At 37.2% G+C, this 16,076-nt stretch overlaps 1 protein-coding gene across 9 annotated transcripts in view; it reads left to right on the forward strand.

Moving 5' to 3' along the window:
• The window catches only part of PAK3 (p21 (RAC1) activated kinase 3), a 295,510-nt gene that overhangs the window by 236,339 nt on the left and 43,095 nt on the right, over window positions 1–16,076 (forward strand). For all 9 annotated transcript variants that reach the window (XM_070783965.1, XM_070783962.1, XM_070783963.1 and 6 more), the window contains one exon: window positions 3,352–3,415. In XM_070783965.1, the coding sequence (XP_070640066.1) occupies window positions 3,352–3,415 (64 nt within the window). The remainder of the gene's footprint in view (window positions 1–3,351; window positions 3,416–16,076) is intronic.

Here is a 16,076-nt window from a genome sequence, read left to right on the forward strand (position 1 = left end):
GCTCCTAATTCATGGGATGGTAGTACCATTGACTGAGATTGGGAATACAAGAGGAAAAAACTTACAGTAACTAACATATGGTAAGTCTTCTTTAACCTAACTGGAACATGGACTTGCTTGTCTTACAAAAAAACGAACAACAACAAAAACCTAACCACCATGGATGAACAACCCATGAGTGAAACATTTAATTTATTATTTTTTCAAGCATACTATGTACTGGTAATTCTGAATTAAATTGTTCACTAGCCCAGAAAGTAGATCATGTCTAAATTAGTACAAAGTATTATCTGTAGCACACAGTTTAGCTCTGGAATATGTATTTTCTTGTTCACATTCATTTGGTTAATGGATTCAGTGAAAACCATTGTTCTGGGCACTGAAGTTACCAGAATGAAAAGACATTCCGGCCCTCAGAAAGCAGCATGTTTGGGGCTTCCCAGGTGGTGCTAGTGGTAAAGAACCCGCCTGCCAATGCAGGAGATGTAAGAGAAGCGGATTCAATCCCTCGATAGGGAAGATCCCCTGGAGGAGGGCATGGCAACCCACTCCAGTATTCTTGCCTGGAGAATCCCGGGGACAGAGGAAGGGCCTGGCAGGCTACAGTCCATGGGGTCACACAGAGTCGTACACGACTGAAATAACTTAGCACACACACAAGTCTCATTAGAAGGATCAGAGAAGAATTCACAAGGGATGACTTGATATTATACTTACATAATAAATAGGAATTCATGGGATTGATAAGAAAGGGAAAGAGGGAGCATGTCCAAAGACCAGAGCCTTGGATAGTGATGGTGTTGCTAGGATATAAAGTAGGAAGGTTGGAGAGGAGAGTAATAATATAAGGTTAGACTTGATTGGATAGGAGCTAGATGCTGCTCGGTGGTAAAGGGCCTTCTATGCCAGACGAAAAATGTGAACTTGATCCTGTAGTAAGGAGGAACTTTTGAGGATTTATGGATAATGGAGTGAAATCACTCTGAAGTAGGCTAACCTTACATCTCAGTTTACCCAACAGTCTTGGTTTATGAATTATATGGTTACCCTATTCCAGAGGCATTGTGGAAAAGGAATTAGAGAAGGCAGAGTTTAGAGTTAGGTAATGACTAGCACAAATGTTTGAACAATAGATATTGAGAGCCTAAACAATGGCAGTGGCCATGGGCATGAAGAGGAGAAAATGGATAAGAGTGACAATTAGCAGATAGACTCCATAATTAGATCATGTATATAAATCTTTTTTTTACTGATTCCACACTTCTTTAAATAGGGGCCATGTTAGTAAGATATAACTTAAAGGTAATGATACTGATGTTTGAGATAATTTAAAAGTACTGATACTGATACTGAGGTTCAGATAGAAAAAGGAGAGCTGAAAGTATCCAGATAAATGAATGATTCCCTTCAAAGTTGTCCTCTTGTGAACTTATTTTCATGATGCTGCTATGGCACAGAATTTTCCTATACCTATTTGAGCATTGCATTCAAGAGTCAATGTCACTTCCTTTAGATTGATTCTGAGTAATGGCAAGTATTGATCCTCTGAGTAGTGGATTCAATATTTTGAACTTGTAAAACCAGTATTTTTTCCCAGAGCCCAATAGGATAAATGAATGATTTTCTTGTATGGTTTGTTAACTTATTCCACAGTGTTTGAAACAAGAACAGTAAATAGATAAGTGCTTGCCTGGGGATGAATTGGTAAGCAAAGAGGGAATCCAGAGTGACTGCTAACCCATACAAGATTTATTTTTAGAATGATAATCTAAAATCAGATTATGGTAAAATTTAGTAAATTTGCATAAGCCTAAATATTTACTCAAAGCCATTTAATTGTGCACTTTATTTTTTTTTTATTTTATTTTCATTTTAAACTTTACAATATTGTGTTAATTTTGCCAAATATCGAAATGAATCTGCCACAGGTATACATGTGTTCCCCATCCTGAACCCTCCTCCCTCCTCCCTTCCCATACCATCCCTCTGGGTCGTCCCAGTGCACCAGCCCCAAGCATCCAGTATCGTGCATCGAACCTGGACTGGCAACTCGTTTCATACATGATATTATACATGCTTCAATGCATTCTCCCAAATCTTCCCACCCTCTCCCTCTCCCACAGAGTCCATAAGACTGTTCTATACATCAGTGTCTCTTTTGCTGTCTTGTACACAGGGTTATTGTTATCATCTTTCTAAATTCCATATATATGCGTTAGTATACTGTATTGGTGTTTTTCTTTCTGGCTTACTTCACTCTGTATAATAGGTTCCAGTTTCATCCACCTCATTAGAACTGATTCAAATGTATTCTTTTTAATGGCTGAGTAATACTCCATTGTGTATATGTACCACAGCTTTCTTATCCATTCATCTGCTGACCGGGCTATTATAAACAGTGCTGCGATGAACATTGGGGTACACGTGTCTCTTTCCCTTCTGGTTTCCTCAGTGTGTATGCCCAGCAGTGGGGTTGCTGGATCATAAGGCAGTTCTATTTCCAGTTTTTTAAGGAATCTCCACACTGTTCTCCATAGTGGCTGTACTAGTTTGCATTCCCACCAACAGTGTAAGAGGGTTCCCTTTTCTCCACACCCTCTCCAGCACTTTAAATGAGTGAACTTGATGGTATGGAAATCATATCTCAGTTAAACTGTTAACAATGTTTTGAATGCTAGCAGGGTCCTAGGTTCAAGGATGTGTGGAGATTTTTAGGATTTTATTTTATAATTATACAATTTTTTAACTGAAGTATAATTGTCTTACAATATTATATTACTTTCAGGTGTCTGGGGATGTATGTTTTTTTTTTTTTTAAAAAAACAACAAGTCTCATTACTAAACTGTGTTCTTTATTAGACCCATCCCCATCCCCCACTGCCCTTATTGTAGTACTGGGTACATATTAATTGCTCAAGAGATATTTATCCAGCAGAACTGAATGTGCTGCAGAATTTAATGTACTCAACTTCACTCTAATTCAGAGAAGATAGTGATTTTATTAAATACTGTGTTCAAGTCCTTAGATGTTTTTATCTCCTAATCTACAGTATCCTTTTATGAGAACTTTTTTATAAATGTTGGGTTATAATTAGTTCTTTTTGTTGTCTAAACATCATCAATTTTGAGTATAAGCATCTGGGTTATTACTACTAGTTTAATTAATATATTACTGTTTATTACTTTAATAAAATGTATCATTATCCATATAAATTTTAGAAACCACGGGAGAATGTTTCTCTAACATTTATTTGTCATTGGCTCTAGCATCATAAATTTTAGTATTAAATAGAGGCAAATCAATCAATTTAAATGTCTCTCTCTCTCTCTTTCTTCCCTCCCTCCCCTCAGGAAGCATTGTGAGTGTTGGTGACCCAAAGAAAAAATACACAAGATTTGAAAAAATAGGTCAAGGGTAAGTGATTATATATATGAAGACCATGTGTGCATGCATGCATGCACGTTAGCTTATATGAAAACTCCTTCCCCCTCTACATCTGTATGGATGTTAATGCTTAAGATCATGTTTCATTGTCAAAGTGTAAAGTGACAGGTGGTGGGGAGGGTCCTTATTGAATGATCCAGAGGTGGGCAGAGTTGACAGATTGAGTAATGAAGAAATAGATTAGTAATTCCTGAATGGGATGGAGTTCATCATTTTCACCTAGTATGTTTATAAGAATGGAGATTCCCAGGTCCTGCTGCCAGAGGTTTGGTTCAGAAGTCTGGAGTGGGGCCTAGTAACCTGAACTTTGGAGCTGTTTCCTCAAATAATCCTGACCCATCAGCTAGACCTGGAAGCCAGGGGGTTAGATCAGGGGGTTAGATCATTCGGGGGAGCTAAAGGTGGGAGTCACCAGTTCTACAAGTCAGCTATAAATAGACATGTTTCTCAAGCATCGATGTGAAACTAAGCAGGAGTGCCTGAGTAGGCAACAGGGTTTGAAATAGGAAAATGTTTTGTTTAAAGAGAAATGAAACCAGAGTATCATGTATACCTGTGGTGGATTCATTTTGATATTTGGCAAAACTAATACAATTATGTAAAGTTTAAAAATAAAATAAAATTTAAAAAAATAAATAAAAAAAATTAAGAGAAATGAAGCATTCTAAAGGGGTATCCTTAAAGGGGAAATGAGACAAGATATTGGGTTGGCCAACAGATTCATTTGGGTTTTTGGTAAGATGTTACACAAAATCCCGAACAAATTTTTTGGCCAATACAATATTTAGGTGTACCAACTCCTGTATGCCAGGAACCAAGATGGCACCCCAGAGGTCTCCTGACTGAGACCAGGGCTGGGAAGAAAGGGATACAGCTGATGTACCTGCAAAATTGTGCTATCCCCTCAGCTAATGGAGTCTGTTTTCAGGTAAGAGAATGTAGGATTTCTTCAGCCACCTCACTGCTTTTCCTGGGATTCTTAGGTTCAGAAAATTATATATTGTATATAAGTTGGACTATTTTTTGTGATTTTTATATTTTATTTCTTTCTCCCTCTGCCCCGCCCAACTTTTGTACTAACGTGTCTTTTGAAATTGCAAACTTATGTTGGGAAATGAGGGAAAGGATTCATTAGACATTTTGACTAGAGGGTAAGAGGGATACTCAGGGATTGTGCCTGGTGGGAATCAAGGTGAGAAGACCCTAAGAGGAAGGCAGAAACTGAGGGAGAAATATATGGCAGTGTCTTCTTCCAATGAAAACCATAATGGTGATGCATTTGAACTTTCTAGGAGAGTAAAATGTATACCTGTTTGTGTTCTTGCTTCATTCCTCATCATTTCATGTCACTGGTATTCTCACTCGCTCATTTAAAAAAAAAAAAAAGTTTTGTGGTGTCTAGAGGTCCCCTGAAACTTAACAAGTCAAATAGTATTTCTGCCCATTGCTCTAGGACAGTGCTGTCCCGTAGAACTTTCCAGGATGGTAGAGATGGTCTACATCTGCACTGTCCTATGTCATAACCACTAACATTAGGCTGTATAAAAGTGAAAGTCACTCAATCATGCCCAACTCTTTGCAACCCCATGGACTATACAGTCCATGGAATTCTCCAGGCCAGAATGCTGGAGTGGGTAGTCTTTCCCTTCTTCAGGAGATCTTCCCAACCCAGAGATTGAACCCAGGTCTCCCACATTGCAGGTGGATTCTTTATCAGCTGAGCCACAAGGGAAGCCCAAGAATATTGGAATGGGTAGCCTATCCCTTCTCCAGCAGATCTTCCCAACCCAGGAATCGAACTGGGGTCTCCTGCGTTGCAGGTGGATTCTTTACCAACTGAGTTATTAGGGAAGCTATGGAGCACTTCAAATGTGTCTAGACTAAATGAGAGCTATTTATTTGCATAAATTTATTTGTTCACACATTTATTGAATACCAACTATGTGCCAGGCACTATGCTAAGTGCAGGAGAAACAGAGCTTGCTAATGATAGTGTGGGCTCTCAAGTGATGAATGCTTGAACAGGCTAAATAGGATACCTTGGGTGACATGCCTACTCAATTCACCAAAGTGTAGGGCAGGATTGGCTTCTGTAGCCATTATTTCCCACCTGGAGTTTTCCTTCTTAGCTTCCAGTGAACTGGTTGTTTTATTTAAGTTAGGAAGCTCTGCCTTCTCAAGTCCATGTATCAATACAAACCTTAACTCACTTTCTTTTTGTCCAAAAGGTTAACACCATAAGGCAGGTTAAAAAACACAATATTATGTACTAAGGGAACTTGGAAAGGAAAAGTTACCTTTTAGATTTTTATTTTAATTGAATTGGGTCTTTGATGGAGCTAACATTGCAAAATGATACACAATCCATAGAGAAATAGCATTGCAGATCTTTGCTGTCCAGTATGGTAGCCATGTGGCTATTGAGCCCTGGAAATGTACTAGTCCAAATTGAGATATACTGTAATTATAAAATAGACACGTGATTTCAAAAAGTTACTATGAAATAAATGATGCAAAATACCATAGTAATAAGGTTTATATTGATTATATGTTGAATTGATATTTTAATACATGTTAAGTAAAATATGTTATTAATATTAATGTCACCTTTAAGCTTTTTTAAATATAGCTTCCCCCCAAATTTAAAATATGGCACACGTTAATATGTTTAATGGACAACACTGCCCTAGTTGTAGGTTTAAATAGGAGCTTTTTATTTGTTCATAAAGTGTTTTTTTTCAGAGTTGTCTTTTAGGGCATGAAAGATGTTATAATTTTGTTTTGATGGTTTATTCTCACTAAGACCCAACCGAGCCAAAAAATCACTGAATTTAGAAAAGAAAAAAGTAAGAGATGGTTTCAAATATCTCCCAGATACCAGATAATGAAGCAAGACTGATTTCTCCAAGAACAAAGATTAGACTGCCAAGCTATTTTGCATACCAAAGAGATTTCCCCTCCTGGATGATATTTGTGCCTCTAACCTCTGAAGGTGCAAAAGGAGAGTTCTCTATTTCTGCATACCTTTGTAAAGCTTTTGCAATCTAAAATGAAAAATCAAAGCAGAAATCTTGCTTGCCACTGCAGAAAGATTTGTTTTAACATCCCAACAAGTTCATCATTTTCAAGAATGATGAAACTGGCAGATAGTTCACTCACAGACCACATCAGCTTTTAAATAAGCCCTTAGGGGGTAAGGAGTCATTTTTTTTTGGGGGGGGGAGTTCTCAATTTACCTAATTTTATTACAGTTATATTTGATGAGGGTTCATACTCAAAATATTAATTTGCTCTAACCAGCATTATTTTACAGGGAGGAGTTGAATTGGCCCCAAGCTATTTGGTTTTACATTTTCTATTGCCTAAATATTGATGGTTCCCCCAAACCTATCACTTTCTCTGCATTCTTTTTTTTTTAATTTTAATTTTTAATTGGAGGATAATTGCTTAAGAAAGATGTGTTGGTTTCTGCCATACAACAATGTAAATCAGGCATAAGTACACACATATATATGTATGTATCTCCCTTTTCTCATGAGCCTCCCTCCCAGCCTCCCCCCAGGACTCTTTTTGATTTATCCTTTTTATAGCCTTTTATTGTCTAGCACAGTCCTTTTGTACTTAGCAAATCCCCCTAAAACAGTTTTAATCAACAGCCAGAGTTCATTTGGCCAAGCTCAGAGATTTATATAGCTTCCTCTGTCTGCTTTCCCCATTTCTCTTGATCTGTTTTTGCCCCAATAAATATTTGTTGAACTAATAAAAATGTTTGACTTTCTAGCTCTCCCTTTCTTCTGTGCTCTGTCTTTTCCTGAGTATATGCATGTCTTTCTAGCTCCTTCTGTCTCTCTTTTTTCCCAATGTGTCTTCAACTGTTTCTCATAATGACTAGATCAGTCTCACATTCTCCTTGGGCTGTTTGGCTATTTGTGTGTGTCACATGTCTGTCTTTTTTACCTATGTTAGCTTCACCTTCTGCCCATATTCACATACACATCCAACTAAAATGGTCATCATATAAAATCAAGATGTATTTGCATAGTATTAAAGATGTAAGCTAGTAACTTAAATCTATTTATTTACTCTAACTCTATCATTTATATAATAAACCCATTTCTTATTCATTTTTGAGTAGATTTTTGCTCTCTTAATTTTTAAGGGAATGAGCAAAATATTGATTTATTTCTCTCTAGATCAGGAAAAAAAACACTTAATTTTCCTTTTACTTAAATTGCTCTCAATGAATTTTCCCATGAAATATTGACCCAAGTTAGATAAACTAGAGTCTACTCTCAATATGTGGGCTTCCTTGGTGGCTTAGTGGTAAAGAATCTGCCTACAACTAAGGAGATGCAGGTTTGATCCCTGGTTGGGAAGATCCCCTGGAGAAGGGAATGGCAACGCACTGCACTATTCATGCCTGGGAAATCCCATGGGCAGAGGAACCTGGCAGGCTATACAGTCCATGGTGTCGCAAAGAGTCAAACATGACTGAGAGACTAAACAACAACAGCTATAAATGTATAGAGTTTTTATTTTCTTTTCAAACTTATGGAGTTTTGGTTTTTTAAAAAAGATTGTGTTGCTTTACCTACTATGATGGTGACATTCAAACCTGTGTTAGTAACCATTCAGTGCTAGGAATAATCAGCCCCAGTATTCCATTTTTAGCTCCCTGGAGCACAACAACTTACTATTGGGAGCCAGATTTGAGAGGAACCTCTCCATTAATCACCCTCATCTACTTGGAAAATGAAAATTTTTCCAGTATGGGTTCCTGCTCTCCCAGCATTCAGGCCTGGGGCCAGAGTATTGGACTTCATCTCTCATAAATCAAATTCAGAATTGCATGTTTAATCATCTGAGGCCATAGCTGTGACTTGAAGGCTAAAAATGACATTATTTTATCAGATTTGCTGTGAAAAGTATGCTGTAAGTGGCCACCAAATCTAAGTATTTAGAGCAGATGTATGTATAGTTTAAAAGGAAACAGAAAGAAAACAGGACTGGTACCCCACAAATTATCATTATCTTGACAATATGAGTTTCTCAGAAATATATCTGGTGGAGATTTAAGCATCTTCACTCTCTAGGATAGTTATAGAAAAGAACTTGTTTAATAAATGAGGTAGGGTGAGACACCGAAATTAAATATTGATTTTCAGTCAACAGCTGTCATTGGCTCACCTGTGCAACTCCTGAATAAGCAGTAGCTGTGTAACAGAGGGCTGAATTTGTGAACATGGCAGCTGTCTGAACAGATTTCTCATTAATATATTTGAATTCATTTTAAGGTCTTTCCTTAAATAAGAGTGCACTGAAAATAAACTTTTTTTCTCTTTCAAGTTTCTGTTTGTTTTCTCTTCAACATTTTAATATAAAAATATTTTTCAGGAAGCAGCTCAGAGGAAATAGTTTGGATCCAGTTTAACAAATAATGTGTTTCATTCAGCAAACTTTTGTCAAGGGTCTACTATGTGGAATGCAGAGTAGTAGTTAAGAACTAGGTTCTAGAAGTCAACAGAGACCTTACTAGCTCTCAGAACATTTAACACAGAGAAATGGAGAGTTGTATTAAGAAATAAGCTGGACCACCTCACTCCCAGATGCATCTACCTTTCCCCCATCTTTATCCACATACTCTTATCTTCTTCACTGTCATCTCCCTCACAAATCGCTCTCTGGCTGTTGCGGCCCTAACATCTTTTCTATGTCCTCCTGAATCCTACAGCTTAGATCTGCACAGGCACGTCTACACCACATATATCTTAGCTTGTCTAGACATATAAAATTGGTTGAAATTCTGAAATCCATGGTGAAATAAAGGGAGACTATTTGGAAAGTTTGAAGAGAAAGAAAGCCCAGATTCTGAAGTCAGAAGGCTGTGGGGAGGGCATTTAGTTTAAGCACCAGTTCTCTCAGTCATAGTAGGCAGAATTCACATACCTTATAAGGTTGTGAGAAATGAATGAGAGAAGATATTTAAAGTGCTTTGCACAGTACGGAGCACATAGTGAAGGGCTCCGGAAATGATAGTTATTTTTAGGGGTAAAAGTCACACCCACGGTTAGCAAAATACAGTAAATATTGTAAATAATTACTAAGAGCTATGGGGACAGGGAGAAGGGGACAAATCATTTATAGCCAGGGGACAGGTATGATGAAAAACTCTTCAAGGAGGATGTGCTTGAATATTGGGATTTAACAAGTAGAGATTATAGCAAGTTTCAGCTGAAGAAAACCAAGTGAACACCTGCTTCAGACTGTAGGTTTCATTCATTTTGATATCCCTAGGATCTGCAATAATGTCTGGCATAGAGTAAGTATTCAGCAAGTATTGGATGAATGCATACTGAAAAGACTAGGAGAATTAAATCAAGAATTCCAATTCTATAGACAGTCAGAAGTATATTTTGGCAGGGAAGTTAACAGGAAATAATGCTAGAAAGGTTAGTTGGGGCTATGTTATGAAACAAATTGAGAGATATAAGCAATACCATGTTTTTTCTTTGTTTGAGTTTAATTCTTTTAAGTAGGTAATACTTGGACATGATAGAAGATACAGAGGAGTAGACAGTGAAAAGTAAGTGTCCCTCCAACCCTTTCCTCTCAGCCTCTCAGTCACCTTGCATGAAGAAAACTTCCAGAAAGAGGTTTTTTATGATTTCTTTATTTTCACAAAATCTCTGCACACTTACACAAACACATACACATGTGTACATGTGTGCTTATACATATCATATATGCTCAAATATTAGGTGACACTGTTTTTTGACTCACTTGAATACACAGACTATTAGATATATGAATAAATGGTGAGTATCTACTTATGATGTTTAACTTGTAAATTCACCCTTATTTACATATTTAAAACCACACATTATATAAAATCATTTATAAATTAGAAGACATTTTTCTACTCTCAACATTTCACAAACAGTATAATTCAAAATCTGCCCATGCATCTTTATTGTTTTTTCTAATCCCGGAGCCCCCTTTTTGAGTCCCCAGCAGTTAGCCAAGTACATCATCTGACTTCCATCTAAGATCTTTGAGAGGAAATATTTTTGAATCTACATATGATTCTGATCCTGGATATTTTATTCCTAGTTACAATTACCCATTTATATGACATTAAGATGATTGTCTTCTGAATCTATCTTGTAGGTGTAGATTTAGATCTTAACAATGTAACTCTATACTATATCACTTTTAAAAATCTCTGTTACATTTTTCAGACTTACACAAGAGTAGAGAAAATTGTATAGGAATAGGACCTCCCATATTTTTATCATCCAAATTCAATATTTATTATTATTTTTAATATAATCACCATGACATTATAACATGTATAAAAATTTAACATCCAACACCCAGCTGATAATCAAGAGTTGGCCATTTGTCCCAAAAATGCAGTTTTTGTGGAAAGTCCATCTTCACTTATAGAAGTCCACTTTCATTTATGGAAATTCCACTTTCACATTCCATAAAAACTGCATTTTTGAGACAAATGGTCAACTCTTGATTATCAACTGGGTGTTTGATATTAAATTTTTATACATGTTTTAATGGCATGGTGATTATATTAAAAATAATAATAAATGTTGAATTTGGGTGATAAGAATATGGGAGGTCCCATACAATTTTTTCTACTCTTGTGTAAATCTGATAAATGTAACAGAAATTTAAGTTGGTTTATTTGTTCACATCAGTATCCAAAAAGATTCACATATCGCATTTGGTTGTGTCTCTTAAATCTCTGTACTCTAAGCAGTGGTACCCAACCTTTTTGGCACCAGGGACTGGTTTCATGGAAGATAATTTTTCTACAGACCGATGGTGAGGGGATGGTTTCAGGATGATTCTCATAAGGAGTGCACAACCTAGATCCCTTGCATGCACAGCTCACAGGAAGTTTGCACCCCTGTGAGAATCTAATGGTACCCACTGATCTGACAAGAGGCAGAGCTCGGGTGGTAATGCAAGCGATGGGGAGCAGCTGTAAATACAGATGAAGCTTCACTTGCTCACCTGCCACTAAATGTAATGGGCCCACAACTGGTACCAGTCCTTGGCCTAGGTACCCTGCTCTAAAGCATCTTTCTTTTACTGCTGCCATTTACTTACTGAACAAACGCATCAGCATCTTGTAGAGTATGCACTTCATGGACTTGTCTATTGGTTTTATTTGATTCCATTTACCTTGCTTCCATGTTTCTTGTATTTCCTATAAATGGAAGTTAGATCTAGATGCTTAATTAAGCTCAGGTTCAGTTTGGGGTAAGATTTCTTTGTCTGTGGTGCTCTGTGTTTTATAGTATATTATATCAAGAGGTACAGTGTCTGATTGTCCCATGTTTCAGTGATGAGTACATCAAAAGACTCACTGGGTAGTTGTCCCCTCCAATGCAAATTTTGTCATCAGCCTTTCATCTAATGGTTTCATCTATTGATGATTATTGCCCCAATCAATGATTTCATTAGAGGTTACAGAATGGCCATTTTTTAAATTTTATCATTCTGTCTACACTTATTGGTTAAAATACTTATATAAGAACTTTGTCTCTTTAGCTGGGGAGTCTTTGGTTGCCCTGAAATATAGCTCATGCAGGGAAGTCAAGATAAATACTTAATTTTTAAATTGCCATTTTTCAGTATAACATGTTGGTACTCAAGCTACTTCCAAAGGTGTCCAATGAGAGGTATTTTGATTTAAGTGGGAGAGGGAAGTATTCTCTTTTTTTTTTTTTTTAAACTTTACATAATTGTATTAGTTTTGCCAAATATCAAAATGAATCCGCCACAGGTATACATGTATTCCCCATCCTGAACCCTCCTCCCTCCTCCCTCCCCATACCATCCCTCTGGGTCGTCCCAGTGCACCAGCCCCAAGCATCCAGTATCGTGTATCGAACCTGGACTGGCAACTCGTTTCTTACATGATATTTTACATGTTTCAATGTCATTCTCCCAAATCTTCCCACCCTCTCCCTCTCCCACCGAGTCCATAAGACTGTTCTATACATCAGTGTCTCTTTTGCTGTCTCGTACACCAGGTTATTGTTACCATCTTTCTAAATTCCATATATATGCGTTAGTATACTGTATTTATAAAGATCTTTTATTTAAAAAAAATCTTTATAAATTCGTGGGTTTTTTTATGTTTTCAGTCTGTTTCAATTCACCTATTACTGTTTTTGATGGTCAAACTGTCCCATCTTTACCTACTGGGAGCCCTTTTCATTGCATTCATTTTGTTTTTTGGTTTATTTTTTAAATTAAAATAATTTATTGGAGTAAAATCATTTTATAATGTTTTGGTTTCTACTATACAGCAAAGTGATTTAGTTATACATATTCATATATCCCCTCTTTCATAGATTTCCTTCCCATTTAAGTTGCATTAAGTTTGGAAATGAGCTTTAAAAAAGTTTGTTTTTATATCTAACACCTGCATTTATGAGGTCATTCCTTAAGAAATAATGTACTTACATCCTTTTTTTCCAATTCTGACAGATACTCTTTATGAGCATCCAAAACTAGCATTGATTGAGAATATTCCCACTTACTGTGTCTCTCCTAAACTGTAGTTTGTGGATAAAAATAAATGGGAATGGAGAATTACTACATTACATAAACGATTTTATAAGGATATGAATATAAGGCCATTCCCTTTTTTTCTGAAGAAAGAATTGGGAGAGAACCCCTTCCCTTGTATTTGGGAAATATGGTGCATTTCTCTTTGTGTGTGTGCACGTGCAGGCTGTGCATATATTTTTAACAATGTTAACACTGTATATCTCCTTTGTTACCATGTGCCTATGTCTTAGAGATGGCTCCATCTTGGTGCTCCATTCTTTTTAACAGATCCACAGTGTTTTGCTGTTTAGATGTACCAGGCCCAAATGGATAGACATTTAGCTTGTTTCCAATATTTTGCTACTATAAACAAATAAGCCATTTCATACATACGCAAGTTTATCATTAGGATAAAATCCTAAAAGTGGAATTGTTACATTAAAAGATAAGTGTATTTTTCATTTCCAAGTTGCCCTCCATAGAGGTTGTTCCATTTAACACTCCCACCAACAATGTATGAGGGTGCCTGTTTGTCCACACTCTCGCCAACACACCATGTTCAAATATGTGGGGTTTTAGTACAATAATAAAAACTGTCCCCACACTTATTTTCAAAGGAAAAAATGTTTAAGAAAGATATTCTAACAAGAAATTATCTGTCAAAAGAGAAGGCTATCCTGAACAATCCATTGGCCAATATAATCCATGTTTATATTATACCAGAGTATCTTTGTTGCATGTCGTGTCTCTTCATATATTAGATCAGCCATGCAGCTCAATTTGTCAGCAAGTGACAATGGGAGGATTTCTTGAAATCATTTTCCTCCTATACATAAAGATGCATATCTGATGCAAAGAAATTTTTGTCTACCTCTGGATCTTTGCCAATCATAGCATATGACCACTTCATCAGTAATTGCAAACAAACATTATTTGGAAGCCCCCAGTCCCCATCCCTCTAAATTAACTTTAGTTTTAGTGCTTAAGCAAGAAAATATATCACATTAAGTATTTTGCAGACTTATCTCTTCTTATTATTGTAACATAATGTTCCCATATGGAAAACCATTATTTTTGAAACTTGTTTCTTCAAGGACTGGATGAATAACAGCTTGCTTTGCAAATCTGACAAAGCAGTATTCAGCATAGAACTCAGAGATAAGTGCTGAGAATAAAACCTCTGACTTGTTTTTCTTTGTTCAAGAAAATATTTGCAAGAGCAGAAGTGGTAACTCGAGGGCTTACAGAAGTGATTCTTTGGGTAAGACCACCCGCCCCCAAAGTGTTTGCCTCCTCATGGGATCTATTCAGGGCTGTACAAGATAGAACACTGGTATGAGGAACTAAATAGATGCAGTCTGAGCTTCATAGTAGATTTTGTGATGAAGGGGACTGGAAACACATTAGCATATGTGAAGAACAGTGTTTATGGAGAAATGGAAGATGCTTTTTGCTCTACTTCAGTTCAAATCAGTTCAGTCCCTCAGTCATGTCTGACTCTTTGCAACCCCATGGACTACAGCATGCCAGGCTTCACTGTCCATCACCAACTGCCAGAGCCTACTCAAACTCATGTCCATTGAGTCGGTGATGCCATCCAACCATCTCATCCTCTGTCATCCCCTTCTTTTCCCACCTTCAATCATTCCCAGCATCAGGGTGTTTTCAAAGGAGTCAGTTCTTTGCATCAAGTGGCAAAGGATTGGAGTTTCAGCTTCAACATCAGTCCTTCCAATGAATATTCAGGACTGATTTCCTTTAGGATGAACTAGTTGGACCTCCTTGCAGTCCAAGGGACTCTCAAGAGTCTTCTCCAACATCACAGTTCGAAAGCATCAATTCTTTGGTGCTCAGCTTTCTTTATAGTCCAACTCTCACATCCATACATGACTACTGGAAAAACCAAAGCTTTGACTAGACAGACCTTTGTTGGCAAAGTAATGTTTCTGCTTTTTAATATGCTGTCTTGGTTGGTCATAGCTTTTCTTCCAAGGAGCAAGTGTCTTAATTTCATGGCTGCAGTCACCATCTGCAGTGATTTTGGAGCCCCCCAAAATAAAGTCTGTCACTATTTCCATTGTTTCCCCATCTATTTCCCATGAAGTGATGGGATCTTAGATGCCATGATCTTAGTTTTCTGAATGTTGAGCTTTAAGCCAATGTTTTCACTCTCCTCTTTCACTTTCATCAAGTGGCTCTTTAGTTCTTCTTTGCTTTCTGCCATAAGGGTGGTGTCATCTGCATATCTGAGGTTATTGGTATTTCTCCCACCAGTCTTGATTCCAGCTTGTGCTTCATGCAGTCCAGCAATTCTCATGATATACTCTGCATATAAATTAAATAAGCAGGGTGACAGTATACAGCCTTGACATATTCTTTTTCCTATTTGGAACCAGTCTGTTGTTCCATGTCTGGTTCTAACCGTTGCTTCTTGACCTGCATACAGATTTCTCAGGAGGCAGGTCAGGTGGTCTGATATTCCCATCTCTTGAAGAATGTTCCACAGTTTGTTGTGATCCACACAGTCAAAGGCTTTCACATAGTCAATAAAGCAGAAATAGATGTTTTTCTGGAACTCTCTCACTTTTTCGATGACCCAACAGATTTTGGCAATTTGATCTCTGGTTCCCTGCCTTTTCTAAAACCAGCTTGAACATCTGGAAGTTCACAGTTTACATATTGTTGAAGCCTGGCTTGGAGAATTTTGAACATTACTTTGCTAGCCTGTGAGATGAGTGCAATTGTGTGGTAGTTTCAGCATTTTTTGGCATCGCCTTTCTTTGGGATTGGAATGAAAACTGTCCTTTTCCAGTCCTGTGGCCACTGTTGAGTTTTCCAAATTTGCTAGCATATTGAGTGCTGCACTTTCACAGCATCATCTTTTAGGATTTGAAATAGCTCAATTGGAATTCCATCACCTCCACTAGCTTTGTTCATAGTGATACTTCCTAAGGCCCAGTTAACTTCGCATTCCAGGATATCTGGCTCTAGTTGAGTGATCACACCATCATGATTATCTGGGTCATGAAGATCTTTTTTGTATAGTTCTTCT

The sequence above is a fragment of the Bos indicus genome, chromosome X (genome assembly GCF_029378745.1).
Source record: "Bos indicus isolate NIAB-ARS_2022 breed Sahiwal x Tharparkar chromosome X, NIAB-ARS_B.indTharparkar_mat_pri_1.0, whole genome shotgun sequence".
NCBI classification, from domain to species: Eukaryota; Metazoa; Chordata; class Mammalia; order Artiodactyla; family Bovidae; genus Bos; species Bos indicus.